Source organism: Numida meleagris, chromosome 2 (genome assembly GCF_002078875.1).
Source record: "Numida meleagris isolate 19003 breed g44 Domestic line chromosome 2, NumMel1.0, whole genome shotgun sequence".
Classification (NCBI taxonomy): domain Eukaryota; kingdom Metazoa; phylum Chordata; class Aves; order Galliformes; family Numididae; genus Numida; species Numida meleagris.
In genome coordinates, this window is record NC_034410.1 from 54,593,561 (window position 1) to 54,618,462 (window position 24,902).

Below are 24,902 nucleotides of genomic sequence, written 5' to 3' on the forward strand. Positions count from 1 at the left end.
CCATAATTTTATACCATCTTTGCAGATGATCAACAATATACTCCAGTCAAATCTATTCATAACATTTTTTCCCCCTAAACAAAGAACATAAGTTGTAATACAATTCTCTTTTGTACTATTTCTGCACTGCTCTACATGAAGTGTTGCAATCAACAAATATAGTAAGTGATTCTTCCAAACAGAAAGAGAATTTAAAACAAAAACAGACAAAAAACCCAGTGAAGTCGCACACAGTTGTAAGCTATATGAAAAGCACTAATTAAGGAAAAAAAGACAGAAAATTGACTGGAATTTAGGCAAATGCATGCCCAATATATGTTTTGGAAAAATAACACTTTTGTGAGAAAACAAGATGGGGCAATGATCATATGCTAAAAACTGACAGAAGACACATTAGTACTATATTCATCTGCAAATTATACAATACCAATTAAAGTCACTTCCTGCACTAGAACTGCTGTCTAATGCCTAATCCTGCATCCCTGTCTGGCACGATCAACCTTCAGTTCCATTCCTCATTCCCAATCATCTAAATTCGAAACTATGGGGTTTTTCTCCTCACCACATGTGAAACCAGTAGCCAAACCACTATGAACACAAGTTCTCTATCTTTGGCTAACTTCAGTGTGGCAGGAACTCTACAGTTCACTAAGAATAGTTGAAGAAATCCTGCTAAGATCTGGCAGACAATCAGATGCTTATTTGTACTATTGAGTTGGCACATGCACTTAACGATACACTTTTCTTTACATCCAAAGGATTTAGTGTCCAAACACCCAAAATTCTGTACAAATAAATTTCCACAACCTTGCAACTTGAGTATAGTTTCAGAGGAAGTCTCTTTATCATTCAACTGTTCTGTAGAACAGCAAGATTCTCCAAAATATGACACAATTTAGTGTAAGATGCATCTATAAAACCTATTTTTAGTAGAGATGTGTCATATTTTGAATGTAGATTTATATAAATAGTGTCTTTTTAAACAATTTTAATAGCTTTACATATTTAGCTACACTTCAGACACATATATTCAAAAAACTCACCCTTGTTAACAAACATTCAGGCAAGTGCTAGAAAACTCTCCTTGCATGAACTTCCACACTTCACCTACTCTGATCAGAAAGTTTACTGACTCTACCGTTCAAGAGCAGACCGCTGTTTCTCAAGCCTTCAAATTAATGATAAAAGCAGTGATTCCTCAGGCAAGAATGACCTGCACTCACAGGTAAGACTTTGCAGAAAAATAACAGAATAGTAGTGTTTTCAGTTGAGTATGAACCTCAAAGTGTAGACCACAGTGTGAATCACTAAGTTGAAAGATAAAAATTCAATTCTGTCTTTATTTCTTTTTAGTGAGAATATTTGTATAAACAACTTCTCATTCAGCATTCAGTGGAATACCTATCCCTATTTATTGCAATATATATACATATCTGTGGTAACAGGTATTTTCTGATTACATATATACTTGCAATAATTTTAAGTGTCATATCTAAAAGGGAAATGTGCACACGTGCAAGGTATTTTAAAAGTAAATAAATGAAATGCTTACCCCCAAAGCTGGCAATCTTTGTGTGCAACTGACAGCAACCTTCAGTTTCCAGTCTGTTTCTCCATCAAGCTGGTCAGTTCGAATGAAACATGAACCTTGGAATTAGAAATACATAACTAGTTTTTAGATCTCAAAAGTTCAGTTTGAGTTAAAAAATTAGAAGAGTGAAAGTAAAGCAAATTTACCAACATTTTAAATAAATGTACATATAAAATAACTCACATCTTGAAATGTCTGACTGCTGATTAAATGCTTTCTGCCATGAAAATAGAACAATTTTTCCCGATATAATTAACAATTGCTTGTTTATAAAGATGAGAAAAAAATAATTCTATTTCACAGATTTCTTAATGTTTCTAAACAGGTATATTACCTGTTTTATTAAAACAGGTATATTATCAAATATTACCAGAAAAAGATAACACTTCAGTGGATGAAATTGAAAAAGATTTAACCTTTTATCCCTTTGGACTTTTCTGAACTGTGCAATTCTAAAACAAGAGAATAACAAAACAACATTTGCAGTTTTTGTTTAATTTCTGTGTTGACACTTAACAAGCTTCCATTACTTACATTCTCCTAGCTTCACTGAAACTTTTCCCCTCAAAAAACCCTTAATATGGATAACATTCGAAGAACAATCCAGGCTCCCACATATTCTACTTAAAATAAGTAATTTGAAGTTACTTCTAATGGTCAAAAGACTCAAAACTAAAGAAACCAGTCAACACATGTACAGTAGTTAAAACATGATGGAAGCTCAAGGTACAAACTGATACATACTGAAGAGAATCAGTATGCTCTACAGACAGAAGACTAGTATTCAAGGAACTGAAAATGAAGAGTAGTAACAAGATTTCCCTCACCACAATACGCTCTGCATGACTAGTCCGATGGTATCACCAAATATGGAGTATTACATAAGTTATTAATGTAAGGCTCAAGAAAAGGCTGAATAGGATTTCAAGATCAAGAGGATTCCTTATGGATATTGTTCTAAAGTAAAATACTGCAAAGCATTTTTGAAGAGTTCGGTGGCATATACTGCATCATAACTAAGGGTGAGATATCTAGCAGCACCTAGATATTCTACAGTTTCAGTACATATTCTATCCGTGGCATTGATCAGTCTACTTTCCGTCATACTTCTCCTGTACAAGACATTTCATAGTTCTCCTTACCCTTCCTGTAAATGGTTGTTCTCTTCCATCAATTTCAGTTAGAATTAATACTATAGATCAATGCAGTTCAAGACCAGAGTGGCTCCTGTGAATGGTTGACTGCACATATATTCATTTAATAGAGCTCACACTATGACACGTATTGGCCAGTCAGATTTCCTCTCCACTTCAGCAGTTAATTTCATCAATAACTTATCTCGTAGCCTGTTTCCGTTTTATCCAGAAAGGGATTGCTTTCTGCCAAGTCAGCTTTCAACAATGATCACAACAGCAAAATTTAAGCAATACAACCTTCTTTTCCACTTCTAATAATTCATCAGATTTAAGTAATTTGAATTACGAGATTTTAAACTTCACTTAACTAAGTTATAAACACAGAAGACTGAACATACAATTAAAAACAATGCATAAAAACAACTCCCAACTCCCATAAAATCCTCAGACCTGTAACAACCCAAATATTTCCCACTGCATGGAAGTCGTGTACCTCTTATATTTTAGTCAGCAGGACCTAGAACTTCTAAAATCAGTATCAGCGACTTCTGGAAAAAAAAACAGCTATTCCAACTAAACCATCCCAAAATGCTTGCATCTATGTCCAATCCTCTAGTTTCACGGTTTACTATTTTTTATGTTTTTATAGAAAATATAAAAATTAAGTTTTGTTACTTAAACACATTAACTATATATTTATTATGCAGCCCAAGACAATTCCTCTTCACTCAGTGTGGCCCAGGTAAGCCAAAAGATTGGACACCCACGCACAATTTGCACACCCAATCACAACACTATGTATACGTTCTTAAAATGTTTGTTTTATATATATTTTAACAGAATGTTTTACATCAGTGTTAATCTGTTGCATTTCTAACATGAATACGACTTGCAAAGAAAAAACATCTACACAAACATTATAAATTGCTAATCCCTTTGTATTTGATGTTAATTATTGTACTAGGCAATTATTTTCCAGTATATATAGAAGTTTATCATATTCATATAAATTTTTCATATAAATTTTTAAGTTAGATGCTGCTTAAAGGAGAAGTCATGAATTGATACATTTACAAATCGAAGTATAGCTGACTACAGAAAAATGAAATTCCACAATGAACACAGGGCATCTCTAACACGGGATATCTCTAAGAGGACAACAAAGGCTGCACATAAAGGAAAACTGAGAAATTAGACTATTTTCTTTAGGCAGCGGGAAGTGCTCAGAAGCCCATTTCCCATGAACAATAATTACCAAATATTAGCAGACAAATTTGAACATAGTTAACATGTCTCATTTATTTTTGTCTTTACAGTGAAAATTTTGGAGTCATCCGAATTAGAATTTAAGGTTAAATCTAGAGAAATTACACTAGGTTTGAACAATTTAATCATTTCTCTCAAGAAGAGCAAACTTCATGTGAGTACACCCAAATTACTTTACAACTACCTAGTATTCATTTAGCATAATCAGTTGAAGACAGGCATAAAACAGTTAATAGCATGTCCATACAAGGTGCTGCCCAACTAGAATTAAACTGATTTTTCAGTTGAAATTGGTGAAACTTGTACAGGACTTTTTCTTCTTAAGAGCCTAAAAATTCTGTCACAATCTGCAATGAAGTGTGTGAAATAAGAAGCCAACAACTTCAGTTTTTCCCTTAAAATAATCACCTAACTTGTGAACACAATAAATGGACATGCAAGGACTTGGGAGTCTTGGTAGACAAAAAAGCTGGACCTGAGCCAGCAGTATGCACTTGCAGCTCAGGAGGCCCATGGTGAATCAAGAAGAGCGGCCAACAGGGCAAGGGAGGTTGTAGTCCCCCTATGGTTTGCCTTCATGAGGCCCCACCTGGGGTACTGCATCAAGGCACAGGGACCTCAGAATAAGAAAGTTGCAGAGCTGCTGGAGCTGGTCCAGAGGAGGGCCATGAAGATGATGAGAGGGGGCTGGAGCACTTCTCCTATGAAGACAGGCTGAGGGAGTTGGGCTTGTTTAGAATAAGAGAATCATTAAGGTTGTAAAAAACCTCTGAGCTTATTTATTCCAACCGTCCACCTACCACCAATGTTGTGCACTAAACTATGTCCTTAGGTAATACATCTACCCTTTCCTTATACACATCCAGGGATTGTGACTCCACCACTTCCCTGGACAAGCTGTTCCAATGCCTAACCACTCCTTCTGAGAAGAAATTCTTCTACATATTGAATCTGAACCTCCCCTGAAGCAACTTAGTCCTATCACTAGTTACCTGGGAAAAGAGGATGACCCCCACCACACCACAACCTCCTTTCAAGTAGTTGTAGAGAGCAATAAGGTCTCACCTGAGCCTCCTCTCTCCAGACTAAACAATCCCAGTTTCCTCAGCTGCTCCTCATAAGACTTGTGTTCCAGACCCCTCACTGGCTTTACTGCCTTTCACTGAACATGCTCCAGGGCCTCAATGTCTTTCTTGTGGTGACAGCTCCGAAAGTGAACACAGTACTCAAGGTACCTGAGATATTAAACTGGACATGATGCAACTTTTTCTGCATGAAGGAATTCACTTACACACCTCTGCTTCATACGAACTTCCACGTCAGACACCATTTTGCCACACTACTCCTCTGCTGCCATCTGCCACACGGCAACAAAACGTAACAGAATGTTGGCACCTCTACTGCCATACCACCAACATAAACCTCTGATGTTGTGGGTCAACATAATAAATAGGAGGTATTACTTTCAGAATAGCCTTTCTATTTTGAAGCAGAGATACAAAAGCTCATGGTCATGGTTTTCCATAGGTATTCCATACCATAACATCATGCAGTGAACTGTCAAGAGTTGAAATGGCTGTCAGGAGCTACAGTTTCCAGCAGCTTTTGTTGTGCCCACATGGTTTCTGGGAGGCAAGTAGGTGATATAACCATAGACTTACTTCCAGTTGTACCGCCATTGGCAGCACAGTTATAAAGGCATCTCTCTCTCTCTCTCATTTGTTTGATTCATTACCCTTTTATACTGTATTATCTCTCATTTCTTTACCATTTCTAGTAAATTAGTTTCTCTTTATCTCAATCGAGCCATAATTCCTCCTTTTCACTTCTCTGCTGGCTTCCTGCGGGGGAACAGGATGGAGACCCCCTGTCACAGGACAAAAGACTGTCAACCAGCGACACTCATCCATGAACATGATAACTTCAGGCCTTGATATATCTGGCTAAGATTTCCCAAAAGAAGGTCCTGTGCTCAATATAGAGTAAGCAGGGAGAATCTTACCTACTCAGTCAGTGCTGGACTTAAGGACTTATTCAGCATATAAGCATAGGACACGTATAGGACAAATATTTCTGTGAATGTCTTATACTTAAGCATGCATAAATAACATGGTTATTCATTTGTGCACTTGCCTGCTCCTAGAAAGTGTAGAAAAGAGACCAAGCCAAAAGCTCTCACAATAAAGACAGGTTGTGTCTGGAGAGTGCTTAATTATTCTTAGCCTTAAGTAAAAGAGAAGCCTCCAGATGAGAGAGGAAGAACAGGAATGAAAGCTTCTTAATGATGTAAAAAAATTATGTATAAAAAAATAAAATAAATAAAATAAAAAATAATGTGTATAAAATAATATATAATATATAAAGCTTCCTCTTATTTAATATTATGCCCTATGCGTTAATTTCTTTACTTGCTGTTAAGTTTAATTTCCTGAAATTATCCTAACATATTTTTATGTGTTACCACCAAGCATTTGAATTACATTTTTATATAAGCTCTTCAGACAATTAATTAAAATTTTTAATACTATCTTCTGAAAACAAGTTACAACTTGGGACGTTACAAATTTTTGTTATGTATTCTAGCTTACAGGGTTTTTAAATTATAACAATTTCTCTCTTCCAAATGACATGTATTACATTCATCACTCCTATTTCATTGGAAATGTTGTTTCTGAAAAGCAGAAAGATGGACTTGTTTTCCTTAAAACAATTACCTCACTACTCAGCCTGTTTACCATGTAATTTGTAAAGAAGTGTTGTTAACATAAAAAACCCAAATAAGACTACTGATAGACTAAGAGCAATCCACTTTGCAAAAAGAAAATAATTCGAATTTTATACAAAATAGCATCTTCTGATTTTCATTGAAGGCTACACACTGAAGAAACAAAAAACATTCAAACAATAGGAATTACACCAATATTTAATATTTGCTATGACTGTGGAAAGAAAATTATAATCACGCTAGATAAGTTGGTTTAGTTTGCTACAGAAAACTAATTGCAGCATGTGTAACATCTTCCATGTATTTTACTATTCAAAGAGATTTCAGGCAAAGGTTTTTCAGAACGAGAATGCAACAGAACTTCCCACAGTAACTTATGATGCCCTAAAATAATCAAATCCTATCTTTTATACACGTAAGTTTTTTTGTTAGGGAATAATACTGCTGTGAAATGCAAGACTGGACAACTGAATTGAAATACTTTAAAACATGTGCATCAACACACGGAAAGTCCCGGCACACCAGATTTGAAAAATATCAACAAAAAATTCAGGTAGGTTGGCAAGATGAAAAGACAGCTTCCCACGACTTTCTTTTTAATTTTTAAGTCTACCGGTAGTATTTTTTTTTTACAAAGCAGACAGGAAAGTGTGGTAATACTTAAATACTTGACTTCCTGGGCCGGAAACATTTCTTTATTAATAGAGACATGAAAACTAAGATAATTTTCTTGCTGTAAAAAAAAAAGTTTAATAACATTTGTCCTGTATTCATAAATTAATTCTCAATTTTCCCAATCTGTGTTCCCAATCTGGAAGAAGGGCCTGAGGCGACCTTTAAGTCATGAGATAAAATACGGAAAGAAAACCAAGTTCAGGGACAGATGGACAGAGAGCAGAATAATTTACTCTGCCTTGCGTTTAAAAAAAAGACAAGCTGAACAACAAATTATAAAAACTATAACACTTCTGTGCTTTTCTACTCTTGCCTCAAGTAACCACACAGCACCTCTAATTTTCAACTACACGCAGTTATCAGCATTTTACAAGGAGAATATATATTTAAAAACAGATATACATTCTTAGAATAAGTAAATTCAAATTGTAGAACCATCATAGAATGGTTGGAGTTGGAAGGAACCTTTAAAAGTCACATCTAGTCCAACTCCACTGCAATGAACAGGGACATCTGCAGCTAGATCAGGCTGCTCAGACCCTGACCTTGAATGTCCTTGTCAGCAAGACTATGTTCAATCCTTTTATTTCCCATATAGGGGGAATCCTATCCCCAGATAGGATTGCTGCAACCCAGGTGCATGACCTTGCACTAGGACTTCCTGAACCTCCTGGGGCCTCTGCTTGAACCTGTCTAGGTCTCTCTGGATGCAATCCCATCCCTCAGGTGTGTTGACCACACCACACAGCTTGGTATCATCTGCAATCTTGCTGAGGGTGCACTCGATCACACTGTCAATGCCACAGTACTGATTCCTGAGGGACGTTACTTATCTCCATCCAGGCAGGACTTGCTCTTGCTGAAGCCATGCTGGTTTTCCCATATCACCTCCCTCTATTCCACGCACCTTAGCACAGCTTCCAGGAGGATCTCTTCCACAATCTTCCCCAGCGCAGAAGTGAGGCTGAGAGGTCAGCAGTTCCCTAGGTCATCCTTCCTACCCTTGTTAAAAATAGGTGCAACACTGCCTTTTTTCCAGTCGCAAGAGACTTTGCGTGACTGCCAACACGTCTGTTGTTACCAGCTTGCCTGTACTGCTCACAGGGCCTGAGGTGTATGCCTTCTTGAACTTCCCTTTTCTGGTTGATGGACCTGCAGAAACATCTCTTTTTTTCTTTCCACCCCTTGCCGAGTCTGGTTCCAGTTGGGCCGTGGCCTTCCTGACCTCATCTCTTCACAACCTACCAGAATACCTATCCTCCTTCCAGGATACCTGTCCCTGCTTCCATTGCCTGTCACCAACATCAGTACACATAGTAAAGAACAGTGTATAGGAAGTCAATCAACAACACAGAAGTTTTGAAAACCTTATTTAAATTTCTCTTGGAGAACACTGAAGATAATAGATTCCTGCTTGCTACTTTTTTGCTAAATATCAACAGGCTTAAAAAAAGATTTGCCAGTAAGGACTGAAAGAAGGTTACAGGTAGAATTAAAATATAGTATAAGACATATTTTATTGTTTTACTATGCTAGAGATGCTTCAGAGGGAAACAACTATAATTTACTTGTATATAGTAGATATGCATGTGTATTATTTCATTATTCTACATTCCTCTATAGATGTATCACCAAAAGCATGTGTAGAATATGTTCACTTAAATTAGTCTCCAATTGTATTAAATTACATTTACTTTCTGTAACACGTATCTAATAGAAATTCATGTCAGTTATCCACAAAGACAATGTTGAACCAACGCTATAGGTCTGGGCTCTTTTCAACAATCAAATCTAAATAAATGAAATTATGTCTGTCTTCTCTCTGAAGATCTGTATCCAATTAATTTTTTACAAATGAGAACGACAGCTACTACTAATGCCTTTCAAGCCTCAGCAAAACTGAATTATTAAATCTGTCTGCCTATATCCTATTACAGCCTACTTATGAATACTTGATTTTATTTTGTATAATTGACAACAGTTGTCAGGGAAGGAAGGCTTTAATGGCAATCAAATTAAGATCAACTCGTCTAAGTGTCACAGCGAAGAGCAAGCATGAAGTGCTGAATAAATTAATTGATGGGTCACTGTGAAATAGGGCATGCAGAACTGTGGTGTCATAAACTATTATATATTGTCTAGTAATAATACACCCTTCCAGCTTGAAGACAAAAGCAATGAAAGCAATAGATTATTAGAAATTAACCAAGAAAAAAAATTGACTTTGCATACCTAACACAAGATCACTTACAAACAACTTAAGTAATATAAATTACTTAATTTTTAAGTGACTATGTGCATGAAAATTTTAAAGTGATGACAAGATGAGTAGCAGCACCAGGATAACATGTTAAACGACAGAGTTTCATTTACCACTATCACAGAAAGCTTTCAGTAATGTTACCTACTAAGAATTGAAAAAAAAAATCAACACACCAGAATAGCTGAAACATCTTAAACACTTCAGTTATAACACCATCAGTTAAGACACAAATAACAAATTGTAGTTGCATTTAAACAAGAGTGATGAAATTAGTTTAAAAGCGTTAATTTCTCTTAATACCATTAAAACAACTGTGTGTACTTGAGTTATTTGATCTGAATTAAGAAACTGATGAAGCAATTGATTAATTGGAATTCAAGCCATCAGTCACTGGATCCATCAACAGATTCATTTACATTCTAAACAATCAGCTGATGGTCTTATAGGATGCTATGTATTAATATGCAGTCAATATGATACCATCAAACGCATCAGAGTTCCTTACTGACAAGCACACAAATGCTTTTAATCCAAGCTTTATCCACTGCATTTTTTTTTTATTGCTGTATTGATTCAGTATCATTTAGGAATTTTTACTTTTATTCAAAACATTACAGAATTATCTTACTTACAGCCAACAGTATTCCAAGGCAGAAAAGATAAAAGCATCCACATTTAAGTTCACATTCTCAAATTTTAACATGATTTACCTAAAGGAGATTTACAAGTGGATATTCAAAAGCATTAATTGACCCTTTGTATTTAATAGGTTTTGAAGCACCACTTTGCTCCATTATTTTTCTAATGTAGACTAAGAATCTTTTTCTATAGAAACTCAGTGATGAAGAAAGATAATCTAAACTATTTAAATATTTACCTGAAATTTACACCTTCTTATCTTGTAAAAAATATATATACGTATACACACACAGTAATGATAAGACTAAAACTCTACCATACTTAATGCTTTGGTTAGCTTAGAACGCAAACCAAAATCTGTTTAGCTTAGAACGCTAACCAAAATCTTGTTTCACTTTCCAGATCAAAGAAAAACAAAGGAGGCCAGAATGACACTTTATAACAGTATGGAAATCAGTACTATACTTGGCAGATATCAGCTCTACTGACAGATTTTATATAAATAACAAGAATGTTTATCACTGACATCACCCTGTTTCTGCACCCTGCTTTGTTTGCTATTATGGCTACTTTTGACATTTAGAACTGAAATAACCGATGAGGATTTATCCCATGAATGATCCAAGCACATAATCTGATTAAAATACAGGAACTGTAAATATTTTCATCTTTGCTCATCCATTTTCAAAGCAATTTTGCTAGTGCCAACAACATATTAGAATTAGCAATACCTGTCACATCTTCCTTCAGAAGAATCAGGGATGAAAACATACTACGCATTTTGATAAATCAAACTGTTTGCAATCTAAGAGGTTACAGTTGTTTTGAAAAACAAAGTGCCTACACTGCAGATGATTTTAAGGCATCACTACAACAGGATGATCACACAATGTGGATACTATTCCACAAGTGCGATTCCTTAAGTATTATCCATGTTAGATTGTTTGCCTTATTACAGTCTATGTACTGAGTTTGGGTGGCTTTTTTTCATTTTTCTTAACACACAATGCTCTTTGAGCCCACAGGAAAACATTCTAGTTTATTCCTGGGAAATTGATTCTCATTTAAAAATGTATTGTGAAAATCATACTAAATGCAAGTTTACTTAAAGAATCAACAGGATCTACAAATCCACAGTCAGACTTGCACTAGGAACTTTGTATAGAACAACTCTCAAATTGCCACCTATTGTAACAAAAATGAAATTAGGGTATATTAAGTAGCTTTTATTTTCTTGAATTGAATTTTCTACTGATATTTAAGCTAATCAAGTAATTTTCTAATCCTAGTGCAAGTAGTACACATTAACACTGATGTCACAAGTAAATGTTCAAAATATATTTCAAGAACACTCCCTACTTTGAGAGCTCTGACTGGACAGCAACACACTATAATATAATATACACTACAATAATGCACTTAAATATCTTCTAAAGACAGATACTGCAAAATTATATAAATGTTTACAAACCTTAAAGCACAGTGCTTATAGATTACATAAGGGACATTTTTCCTATAGATAAAAGCAGAGCTTATAAGCAAACCAACATGAAGAGAAGTCCTCAGCCAAATATACCAGAATCCACAGAAAGTGCACTTAAGTCTCCCAGATTTTAGAAGCAGAAAAAGTAATCAACTTGAAAGACACACCACTAACAAAATAAAGCCTTGGTATCTCACAATATTTGAGCACAGAAAAGAGGAAGCCAAAGAAGCTAATAAAGTCAAATTACAACAGGCATGTACAAAAACAATGAATAAAAATTCAGCTGAGAAAGATACATTATACTTCACCAAACAGGAGCTTAAATAGAAGCAACAGACCACCCACAAAGACTGGACTTCACTACAGCAAAAAGCAGAGGAACTGATCTTATTTTATTTCCCCCATTCCCTATTGTTGACAGATAGAGGAAAGTTCGTAAAGCTAGAAGACCACCTGCAATCAGAACTGTAACTGAAGCAGTTAAATATGAAGTAAATTTAATTTACTCTCCATACAAACCAAGAGCAATGACTGTAGAAACACTGGCCTTAGCATTTGTATGGAGAAGCTAGCACTTTCTCAACTGCATACTCCATACAAGGCAGACTGACCCACATCTCTAGTGTCTCTACTAGAGAAGAGAGATGCAAAACAAGTTAGTTGAAGTCTACATGTGCTTCTGTTCCAGGTACAGATACTCCCACCTCAAGCCCCAAGAAGTAAGAATGAGATCACACACCCAAGCTATGTTTTCATTATGAATACATTACGATAGATTTGAAGATCACCTCTAGATTCAGTGAAACAACTTTAAAACCACTGCAAGGTCATACCTCATTAGACCTGACTAGCAGTGCTTATGCAGAAATCCCTCTTCTAACCCAAGGTGTAGGAAAACAGGAAAGGAAGGCAAGAGACCAGCAAGGCTAAACGCGGACCAGCTGGTCAAACTAGAGAGCAGGAAGAAAATGCACAGGCAATGGAAGCAGGGACAGGTATTCTGGTAGGCTGTGTAGAGATGGGGTCAACCTCACCAGGTTCCCAAGGGCCCACCTTTCGAGGTTATCAAGGTCCCTTTGGATGGCATTATTCGTTCTGCTGTATCAACTCCAATGCTCAGCTTTGTGTCATCAGCAAACTTGATGAGGGTGCACTCGATTCCAACATCTATGCCTCTGATAAAGATACTGAAGAGTACGGCCCAGCCTCCACCTGGACCACAACCCTCCAGCTTCAACCTTCCAAGCAGTTCCTTATCCAACAGATAGCACAGCCTTCAAATCCATCTCTCTCCAATTTGGAGATAAGGATGTGGTGGGGGATCACGTCAAAAGCTTCGCAGAAGTCCAGGTAGATTACATCAGTCGCCCTCCCTTTGTCCACCAATGCCGTCACTCCATCATAGAAGGCCATCAGACTGACCTTCCTTGGTGAAGCCACGCTGGCTGTCTCAGATCGACTCATCCCTCATAAGCCTTAACATGCCTTCCAGGAGGATCTGCTCCATCAGCTTCCCAGGCACACAGGTGAGGCTCACTGGCATGTAGTTCCCCAGTTCCTCCTTCCTACCTTTCTTATAAATGGGAGTGACGTTTCCCTTTTTCCAGTCACTGGGGACTTTGCCTGACAGTCATGACTTTTCAAATATGATGGAAAGCAGCTCGGCAACCACATCAGCCAGCTCCCTTAGGACCCTCGGATGCATGTCATTGAGACCCATAGACTTACACACATTCAGTCTCATGAGGCAGTCTCAGACTTCCTCTGCCTTACACTGGGGGGGAGTTTGCTCCCCCACTTCCCACCTAGAGGTTCAGAAATGAGACGAATATGAGAATCCTGGTTGACAGTGAAGACTGAGGCAAAGAACTCACTGAGTACCTCAGCCTTTTCCATATCTGTTGCAGCCAGTTCTCCTTTCTCATTTATCAGAGGGGATACACTCTCTTTGGTCTGTCTCTTCTGAACTATGTACTTATAGAATCCCTTCTTGTTTTTATCGTCCCTCAACAAGTTCTGTGCCTTGGCTTTCCTAATCCCACCTCTGCACATCTGGACAGCATCCCTGTACTCCTCCCAGATAACACATCCTTGTTTCCAAGGACATGCCCTTATTTTCACTCAGTTTGAGCAGCCAGTCCTTGCCAAGCTATGACAGTTTCCTGCCTCCTCTGCCTGTTTTCTTATTCTGAGGGATGGAGATCTCTTGTGCTCTCAAGACAACCATTATCAAAGAGTAGCCAGCTTTGCTTCACTCCTTTGTCTCTAAGGACAGCTTCCCAGGAGATCTCTTCCAGCAATTCCTTAAACAGCCTCAAGTTCACTCTCCTGAAGTTCACTGTCCTGACCCCACTCTTTGCCAGGCTCACATTCCTCAAGATCACAAACTCAACCAGGGCACAGTTGCTGCAGCCCAGGCTGTCTCCAATCTTAATGTCTTTAATGATATCCTCTGCACTGGTGAACATCAGGTCCAGTAACACTTCATCTCTGGTTGATCTGCTCAATATCTGAACCAGAAAGTTATCATCAATGGACTACAGCAGTTTCCCTGCAGCTCGCCATCTTGCTTTCCAAGCAGATATCCAGATGATTGCAATCCCCCATCAGGATGAGAGACTGCAAACATGACACTTCTTGCAGCTGAAGCAAGAAGGCCTCATCAACAGGCTCTCCTTGGTCAGGTGGCCTGTAGTAGACCCCAACCACCTCTAAGCACTAGCTGTGATGAGTGGAACTAAGCAGCCAGTAGCAGTTGCTATTGAGAGTATTTTCTCTGACAAGAACAAAATCCCACAACCAAACGCCACTTTTGCCAATTTGATAGTTGCTGTAAGTCTGTAGAAAATTATGTCTTAAAATTCATCTGTGAACTGTTTAATAGATTTCTGTCTTTACAGTTTTTCCAACTCCTATTTTGTTGGTGGAAGTGCATCTCAATGCAATATTCTGACACTTGGGAGAACTTTTTTTCAGAAGCACTGGCTTTGCTCTATACAGAATCAAGTGTCTGCCAAAAATGCTAATTCTGTGCAAAGTCAGATTTGCAGGGTTCTAACACATGGTCAGGAAAGCTGGAATAGATTAGTAAAAGAAATTCCACTTTATCCTATGGAAATTTGGGAAGGCTGAAGACTAAAAACAGCTCTCCTCTTCAAACAATCACAATGTATTATCTAAAGTAAGGAAAGACCTTGAGAACAAAAAAAGGGCTTAAGATTAAACAATTCTTATCCTCCTGAAAAGCTACTAATATCAACAACAAAAAACAATAAAATAAAAGCACTGTCATTAAACACTAAAAAACTAGCTGTAGTATAGAATACAAGATTTTTCCTAGAGCTGGTGTTTATGGAGCACATCACATACCTGAAGGTAGTCATCTGCTGGCTCTTCCAACTGCAAAGGCTCTAGCAAATAACACTATTTGCCCAATTTCTATGGGCAATATTATTATGCCATTATCTTTCCTACAATAACTTTCAACCATGTATAGCAAACCGAAGATTTCAAGGGACTTCCTTCCATTTTTTCCTCAAAAGCTCAAGGATGTGAAGAGGTGCCAGAGCATGTTAGCTACAGCAGTCACCTGTTTTTGAACACAGCAAAAATTGCTGGTAAAAATCAGTAACTATTAGCTCAGAGCCAATCACTGCAAATGCCAGTTATCACTGCATGAATAAGAATTTGAGGTTACCTTAGGACAGTAAATGAAAAGTTTGAAGGAAAAAAAACTTAAGTTTCATTCACTCTTTCTTGACACAGTAGTCAAATATTTGTGTACTACTTGTAATTCCACATTTGAAAGTGAAGAGCACAAATATTACAGAGATAGTCTTATAAACATACGTACCAGGCTTTCTGAAGGACCAGCTCTAGCTCATGTTAGAACACCTTTGTATTCTAGAATAGGAATACTTGACCCATATCAGAATCTGGTCACTGACCTAACGTATGTATGGACTAAAAGTAGGCATAATCAAGTTGGAGAACATATATTTCAGCTCAGGAAAGAACAGTTACAAGACGACATAATTAGAATTCGGTTTTATCAAAATACTCCATTAGGCTTGATCTCTCTTAAAATTAGCTCCTGCTACACAGAGTAAGTTAAAAAGCATCCTAAAAAACTGCATTTCTTAAAGTGCATTTGGGAAAGGTGAAGATGGAAAGAAAACAAGCACACAACATTGGCTCAATTCTTCCATGGAAACACACCTGTGTGAAAATAAGCTGGTACTGTTTTTGGTTGAATTTCATAGACTAATGATTTATAATTCAAACTGTTTTTTCTGACTGAAGACAAAGGGTACTAAGTGTTACAAACAACAGTAATATGTAGTGTAAATACTGAAATTGGAAAATATTGAAACAGTGGATTTTAAGATTAGTTCAAAATCTTTATTTTTACTCTTTATAGATTTATGACAATGAATTAAACTTTTATTGCACAAAAGATAAAATAAAATTACATATAGAACATAAAACCATGCAAAAACTAATGCGTTTTACAAAGTATTTAAACTGTTGACTATAAACTAAATCATAAATCAGTCAGAACCACAACATTCAACAGAAAGCAATTACAGATATAAGTGTTCATTCTTTAGTCAAAAAATGACTGCCATGTTTGAAGTTCAGTGCTGGAATTTTTTTTGGTTGCATTTTTCCTTGTTTGATTTGGTTTCACTTTTTTTTGAGAGCACAACATGAATATAAATAGCCAACATATTGCATGTTTATAGAAAGAGCATTGAAAATTCAAAAATTGCATTCCATGTGTAGTAAAAGCATAAATAAGTTATTTATATCTGAATTTTGGGCAGATTTCATTGCATTTGCTGTGTCCATTTTGTACTATAATGAGCATTTAACTTGCAGGTGCACTTTGAAAGTGTTAACAAGCACATTTGTTTATTTAGGGACAGGCTAATCTTACATTATAAACCTTTATATTGTGTAGTTTTATTTTCTAGATAGCAAATTCTGTCTGAATTAAACCTAAACATCATAATAGACCTGAACAATTTTATTTTCAATTAATGCATTTCTCCCCACATTTCTGACACAAGAATTCACTCCACATCTTAAATCCATGACTATATATATTCCTGTCAAGATTCAGAGACTGGATTGTTCACTGACATACCTGCAGCCCATCCTTCAATTAATAGTACTGCGAGGAAAGCAGACTACACTATGTCTTATAAGTTTCCATACAAGAAACTACAAATTTAAGAATTAGCGCAGAGGCTAACTACATGATGCTACAGTGTAGATATGCAAAACATATAATTGAAGAAGTTTTGTCATTGCGAGCTGTACAGCTGCTTTACCCTGCTTTTATTTCACCAGTGAGAATGCTGATCCTAATTAGGGACAGCTTTCCTTTTTTTTTTTTTTTTTTTTTACAACAGCAAACACTACACATTGTTACGTATTAAGTTCTCAACACATTTCTGCCATGCATCCATCACTTGAAGAAATTAGCACTGACACATACTCCTGCAAATGGAGATTACAACTGCTTCTACATGCCTAGATATCTAATACAATATAACTGGTAAAGACTAAGACAAATTTCCATAAACATACCTTTTACTGCTAACGCATAGCATAAAATAGGCCTAGTTTAAAGTATGCCACTTCTACAGAGGGATAACTCATATTTCTACTTTTCTAGCAGGTGTGTTTTGAGCTGTAACAGCTCTTGTGATTTGAGCTGAAACATTTTTAGGCTTCAGTGGTTAAGACATGACACTGCAAGCAGCTCAAAAGGAAACATCAGTCATTTTATAATCATGTTGGATCCAAGATCTTTGAGTTGTCAAAAGCATTACGAATTTTAATAAATTGTGAATCCCAAATCAGAGGGTAATTAACTGAGATCGAGATTATATACAGACTACTAGAAAACTGCTGGTCCAGACCAGTTAAACTGGATCTAGTGCACCTAACCATCACTTCAAAATCATAACTAAGACAGTGACTGCGCTGTACTTGCAGCAATTTCTTCTTTTTTGTGAATATGTAGCTCCAGTAGTGTTCTGTAGGCTAATCAAATATTTGACTTCTCTTGCAAATGACTTCTGAAAATCCAGCTTTTTGTCTGAAACATTTGACAGAACTCCAATGCCACAGTAAAATATCAAAGCATTTCTAACACAAGGTTTATGAATATCCCACCTATTAACTATGTGAAAATTAGCACTGTTTGACAAATATCAGACAGCTCTCCATAAACTGAAGTAGTAATATAAAGGTGGCAAATTCATTTGAGTTATATGGGGGCTATCCCATAGTCATTTGCAAACTTTAATCAAAACAGCTGTAATTTATAGGGCTCATGTAAAGGAGATTTATGTTTATCAGAGTTCAGGAGAACTCTTATCACCTTGTAAAGAGAAACAGAATTAATGAGAAGTACTTTCCTTCCCCTCAACTGAGGCAAAGTGTTTATTGGCTTTTTGTTGTTGTTTGCTGTTTTTGTGGGGTTTAGTGAGGTTTTATATATTTGACTGCCCAAAGAGGCGGTATTATTTCAGAAGGCAAAAAAATCAGTAATCCTAAAATTTTTTTAGATCACTTTAATACGTTTCTAAAATCATTTAAATCACATTAGTAGGATATTGCTTCAGTTCTTTTCAGTTTAATGATTGAAAATTAATCAAGTGACATTTATGTGTTGCAACAATATCCAAAAATACTAAGTTATCGTATTATACAAGTATTGTTTTAAAGTATACTGAACTAGTCAATATTTGCATTACATAAAGTTTTGTTGTATCAATCGTCTATTTAAAAGAATGCATCTCTACAGGTCTCACATTCACAATTCACAGTAAGATTTCCCATTTTCAAGTCCAAGCATACCATTTCTCTCAGATATATACACGTGCACCCCTCCCCCCCATTAACGTGACAAATGTAGATCTCTTGCTATCCATCTATTTCACCACAATGCACAATCTAAAAATATTACTACAACAACTAAGTTATCATGTAACCAATCTGAACTATCAAAACGTACCAGTTTTTTCTGATGTTCTGAGAAAAACCATGTCAGATGGGATTCGTTGATTCTGAGGAGAGAGGAAGAAAAAAGTACAGTTAATCGTAAGTAGGAAGAAAGTGAATTCCAATCAAATGTCCGGTAAGATCCTGTCACCAAAAGGTCAAACTTGGATTGAAACTCAATTAAAATAGGATTTATCAAAGCACTTTACATTCAGCATTTGCAATTCAGAAATCAATATTTTCAAAAAATTATACAATAAGCAAACAACATCTAATCCTTTCAGATGTTCTTTATAAGCGAATCATGAATACTTGAAGACCTGGACTGGTCTTTTCATGACTAAAACCAGTACTTCAAGACTATAAATGACTGAATATAAATATCACTGAAATATTACTAAAAGTAATATTCTATTGAGCAAAACCCTGATACTTAGCAGAAAAAAACAAAAGTAAACAGTGAAATTTCAAACATCTCAGCATTTAAGCTGTACGTGCAGTATATATCAATTTTTTTTCCCTGGCATCCTCCTCTCTCTCTCAACATACAAACATACACAGAGGGGAAAAAGCAAGGCACAGAGCAACATTTTCTGATCTCACATATTTACAAACATGTGCTTTGCAAAGACAAAATTGAATAGATTTCCTTTCTTAGTACTTAAGTCATACCCAGGTCAAGTGCAGCTGAAGGCCTGTACTGCCATTTCCCTTTCAAGTTTATAACTTGCTGCACTGAAGCAAGTTTTCTATTTTTTTGCTGATTATAAGGTGTCAAATCTAAGCTTTGGTGGATTAAACAAAATTCAGTAATAACTGTTGTCCCCCTCCACATGTTGTCCGCTATCCAAAACTATCCAGATCCTTTGCTCTCCCATCATTCATTAAGCACTCATGAACAAAGCATCTACCAGTACCAGTTAAACACTGATAGCACAGAGTTTAAGAATGAAAAACTGGGGAAGTTAAAAACAACTGACATGACAAAACCTGAAAGATATACAAGACTAGAAAAGTACAGTGACAGGCTAAGCTGATAGTGACCAGAGTGAATGCTGAAAGCAGAGTTAAGAGAAAATACAGTAATGAATTTATGTTTCTTCTATCACAACTTATATCTGGTATGCCATGTATTGTCTCGTTCAATTCTGAAGCTAAATACAAAGTTTCATTTGTTCTTCATTTACAAACTTAACTCCTTCAGAAGTCTCAGTGGATTAACAATGACTAACAATTTTACGTTAAAATATATTTCATAATATTAATTTCAGATTACTTGTTAAAAGGATATAACGCATAAACTTAGAACAATCTTTTCTACACAGAAATGCAGTTTTGTTTGAGAATTTCAGGTTTTCATGTTCAAGGCATACTTTTTTGATATTGCCTTAAAAGTCACTTCATAGCTAAGGCTCATCTTTTATTTTTGAAGAGCTCAAATGTCTGCTTGAAGTGAGAGCAGAAAGGAAAATACATGTAGCTGACAAAGCCCATCATATGGAATATGTGAACCTCATGGATTTTAGCCTTATAAAACCTTACTGAATTACCAACTTAAAAAGTTAAGAAATTTAATATATAAGCATCTCAAAATTTAAATTATTACACATTTCAATTATAAGCAAACTGGAAAATTAACGGTGTTAATTCAATTGTAGCTCTATATTCCGCATAAACTACAAGCTATAGAAAACTGTTATATACTTCAGAGAAGAAACGGCAACAAAGATGGGTTTCAAATGGTTAGGAATCAAGCTAGCCTGAAAATTTCAATTCAAAGCATGAAACAATGGAACATCTCAAGTCACCAATGCAGTATACAGAATCCTGCCTGTAAATTTCACAGAGTGATTCTAATCAGAACAATAAATTGATTCACTATAGTGAATCTGCTGTATCAAAGCAGAAGACACACCTTTGTAATACCCCCACAACAGTCCTAATTACATTTTTCTTTGATAGTTCGAAATAGATCCTTACTTGCAATTGAAATACATACAGCACATAACAGCTCTAACATACTTATCCCAACGGGAAATCACAGAATTCTTTGCGTTGGAAGGACCTTTAAAGGTCATCAAGCCCAACCCCACTGCTACAAACAGTGACATCTAATGGTAGCACAAAGACTGACTCAGTCTGACTCTGAACAGCTCCAGGGACAGGGAAGAGAGTCCCCTTCTTTCTTAAAGCCGCCCTCCAGATACTGAAAGGCCACTGTCAGGTCTTCCAGAACTCTCTCTTCTCCAGCTTGAATAGTCCCAGTTCTCTCAGCCTGTCCTCGTAGAGAAAGCGTTCCATTCCTTGGATCACTTTTGGGGCCCTCCTCCAGACTCACTCCAACAGGTCCAAGACTACCCTGTACTGAGGACACTGCATCTGGACAGAGTGCTCTACGTGAGGTCTCACCAGTACGAAGTAGAGGGGGCAGAGTCACCTCCCACGACCTACTGACCACTCTTCTTTTGATGTAGCCCAGGATATGGTTGGCTTTATGGGCTGTGAGATCACATGGCTAGCTCATGTCGAATTTGCCACACCTCAAGCCCTTTTCAAAAGGACTGTGCTCAATCCTTTCATTCCCCAGCTCATACTGATAAGCGAGGGTTGCTGCAACTTCAGTGCAAACTTTGTATCTGTATGTGTTGAATCTCATGAAGTTCTCCAGGGCCCACTGCTTGAGTCTGTTTAGGTCTCTCTGGATGCTATCCCATCCCGCAGGCGTGTTGACAACACAACACAGCCTGGTGTCATCCTAAAACTTGCTGAGAGTGCACTTGATCCCAACACTGATGTAATTGACGAAAATATTGAAGAGCATCAGCCCCAGTACTGATTCCTGAGGGACGGCACTCATCACTGACCTCCATCCAGACATTCAGCCACTGACTGTTGCTCTCTGGGTAAGATCTCGCACCCAGTTCCTCGTCCATCAAATAGTCCACCCTTCTCATCCATATCTTTCCAATTGGGAGAGAAGGATGCTGTGGGGGACCATCTCAAAGGCCTTCCCAAAATCCAGATAGATGACATCAGTGGCTTTTCCCTTTCCCACCAACACACTAACACCACTGTAAAAGACCCCAACGTTGGTCAGGCAAGACTTGCTCTTGCTGAAGCCATGCTGGTTTTCCCATATCACCTCCCTCTATAGAGGCTCAGCCTTGAGGGACCCTGGTTCAGAAACAGAAGCAACTAAAACTGTATCTTCTATTGATTCAGTGTAGTTCAAGAGAGATAGGCTATGGAGAGGTTAAGCAAGGAAAGAGAAGGAATCTCAAGCAAACAAGAAACTGGAAAATTGAGCAAATCTTAAAACACTCAAAAATAGGATGCTTTTTTTTTTTTTTTATCTGAAAACCCTACATGGTCAGCAAAAAAAATTTCTATTCATACCATAAAATTATGTGCTTTTATGAATAGATATGTCACCATTTGCAGCAATTCCCATTCATTGCTAAAAGTGAAAACAGGTAACAATTTGTGTGCTTGTCTATATGTCAACAGTATTCCCCTTGAAGATGCTGGTCACATGCAATTGTAGCTGGTACAGCATATTTGCTATCTTGCATTGCAACAGAAGACCACTCACAGTCATCACAAGCACAGATTCAACTAGAAATGTTTCATATTCAGATTTGGGAAAAAAATGGAAGACAAAGGGTAACCTTAATATACATTGTGTGCAAGTTAGCCCTAAAACAACAAACAAAAAGGATGGGGAAAATGCAAGTTCAAAATTAAATATTTAATTAAATGACAATAACAATTAACCAGATAAACTGCTTTCATATAGATTAGCTATACATTTTTACAACTTCCCTGCCAGCTCTGACATAAATCCATTACACAAGTTTCAGGTTACTGGCTTCATGCCTACAAACTTCAGTTACTTCTAAACAGGCTAAAAAACTTGACCAATAGCCTTAAAATTTTGGAGAAGTAACAGCGTAGCAATCCAGTACAGAATTAAATAGAAGTTTCAATAATCAGAAAGAGTTACCATGTTTTAAAAGCCATTACCAGATTCAGTGAAGAATCCATGTTTCACATTCAGCATATAGATAGTGGGTACCAGGTGAGTTTTTCAAGAATCAGATCTTTACATCTCACAAAACCAGGCATTATCCAATTAGTGACATGACCATGTTCACATTTTAGTAGAAAACATATACCTTGATTTTACGTCTTCTAAATGGATTCTCTCTACTTAGTTTTTCTTTCCTAAAGCAAATGCGTTAAAGAATTTGAATGCATTTTTCCATGTAAGTAAGGCTAGATACTGGATTGTGTTTACCTTATTTGTAAGAAAAGAAAAAGTATATGACTGACGGGTCTTTTTTCCATTAGGTTTTCCCTATTTTGGAAGTAGGCAGAAAGATTCCATGCAAGTATTAGATGAAAAAGTGTCACAATTACTGCTGACACTGCAAAGCAAAGATCTTGCAAGTATCTGATACCTAGTCACTATAAAAGACTGCCTACACAAAAACAGATGGCAAGTACACTACAAAAAATCCTTAACAAATCTCATTATGGAGAAAATTAAGTTGTTATACATTGCCACAAACAACAGCAAAAAGTTAATCATGTTCACCCTCTTGTGTCATATTTATCAAAAATGAAACAAGTTAAAACGACAACACATACAACTTGAAACATTCAGAAATATATGAAGAAACTATGTGACTCCAATTACCATGAAGATGAACCTAGACATGTTTACTGATTACAGTTAAGTCTGAATACATGAATCATAAAAACTACTAGAATGCTAGTTGTTTTTTTTTTTGTTAAGTCTGAGCAGAATTAGAGCTCCAAGAAAGGCATGTTTCCATTTCTCTTAGTGCTGGCCTATGCTGCTGATTTACAGATTCTCTTCTAGAGATCTATGATAAGACAATAGTTAATGGAAGCTAAATGCTTCTCCCGCTTCCGGGCTCCTATGAGAAGCTCCACCTCCATACTGGAACACCAGTCATATTGAAAAACAATGAAATTCACTAATGTATCCATTCTTCCTTGCAGCAGAGGCCACATGCCTCATTTGAAAAAAATCTGGAAGAGTCTAGCAATGGCATTCTCCATTTCTCTCATGTTACTATTACAAAATCTTCGTTAATATAAACTTCTCCAGCTCCATGCTCATTCTTCCAATTCCCCTACAACTGCTCATAAGCTACAAGACCCTCATGATTTTACATTTCCTGTTTTACATTCTCCATTTGTTATGAACCATGTACTTTTCTCACTGACTAAAATATTCATGCTTATTTCTGAGTTAGAAATGGAAGAGGCACTTCACAGTTATTTTCTTGCATTTTCATGCTGTGTATATTAACAATACTTGCAGTCTTTACAAATGCAGGTTAAATTTCACTTTACACTTGAGATTAAGAAAAAAAAGTTCTGCACCCCTTTGCTGCTACCTAAGAGTAGCTTTTAAAGTAAGACGCATCACATTTTAAAACACCTGTGTTATGAACACGCTACTATTACTTATTAAAAACTGAATGCGTTATACTCTCCTCACATATTCAGAAATTGTTCCAAACAGTCAAAAATCTACAGTAGCTAAATAACAACTCATCAACTCTTCCAGTTATCTTAAAAACCCTGCACACCTGTCCATTTGTAGAAAAATAATATATCTAAAAACATGGCCAGGAAGCAGCATGCCTGTTTAAAGCAAGAGGAATCATAGAATCATAGAATCATAGAATTAGCTAGGTTGGAAAAGACCTACAAGATCACCCAGTCCAACCATGCACCTACCACCAACATAACCCCACTAAACCAGGTCTCTCAACGCTATATCTAAACGTTTCTTGAACACCTCCAGGGACGGCGACTCAACCACCTCCCTGGGCAGCCTGTTCCAGCGTCTGACCACTCTTTCAGAAAAGTAGTATTTCCGAATGTCCAGCCTAAATCTCCCCTGGCACAACTTGAAGCCATTCCCCCTCGTCCTGTCACTAGTTACAAGAGAGAAGAGGCTGACCCCCAGCTCACTACAACCTCCCTTCAGGTAGTTATAGAGAGCGATGAGATCTCCCCTGAGCCTCCTCTTCTCCAGACTGAACAATCCCAGCTCCCTCAGCCAC

The 24,902-nt window shown here is 36.8% G+C and overlaps 1 protein-coding gene and 1 long non-coding RNA gene across 3 annotated transcripts in view; one reads left to right on the forward strand and one right to left on the reverse strand.

Moving 5' to 3' along the window:
• ATP9B (ATPase phospholipid transporting 9B (putative)) overlaps positions 1 to 24,902 on the reverse strand; it is a 167,117-nt gene that overhangs the window by 98,222 nt on the left and 43,993 nt on the right. For both annotated transcript variants that reach the window (XM_021385725.1, XM_021385724.1), the window contains exons 7-8: positions 18,812 to 18,863; positions 1,553 to 1,647 (exon numbers count right to left, since the gene is read on the reverse strand). In XM_021385725.1, coding sequence (XP_021241400.1) covers positions 1,553 to 1,647; positions 18,812 to 18,863 — 147 coding nt within the window. The remainder of the gene's footprint in view (positions 1 to 1,552; positions 1,648 to 18,811; positions 18,864 to 24,902) is intronic.
• On the forward strand, positions 5,073 to 10,998 carry LOC110393176. The gene is made up of 3 exons (XR_002434870.1): positions 5,073 to 5,629; positions 7,151 to 7,271; positions 10,698 to 10,998. It is a non-coding gene; the product is annotated as an uncharacterized LOC110393176 (long non-coding RNA).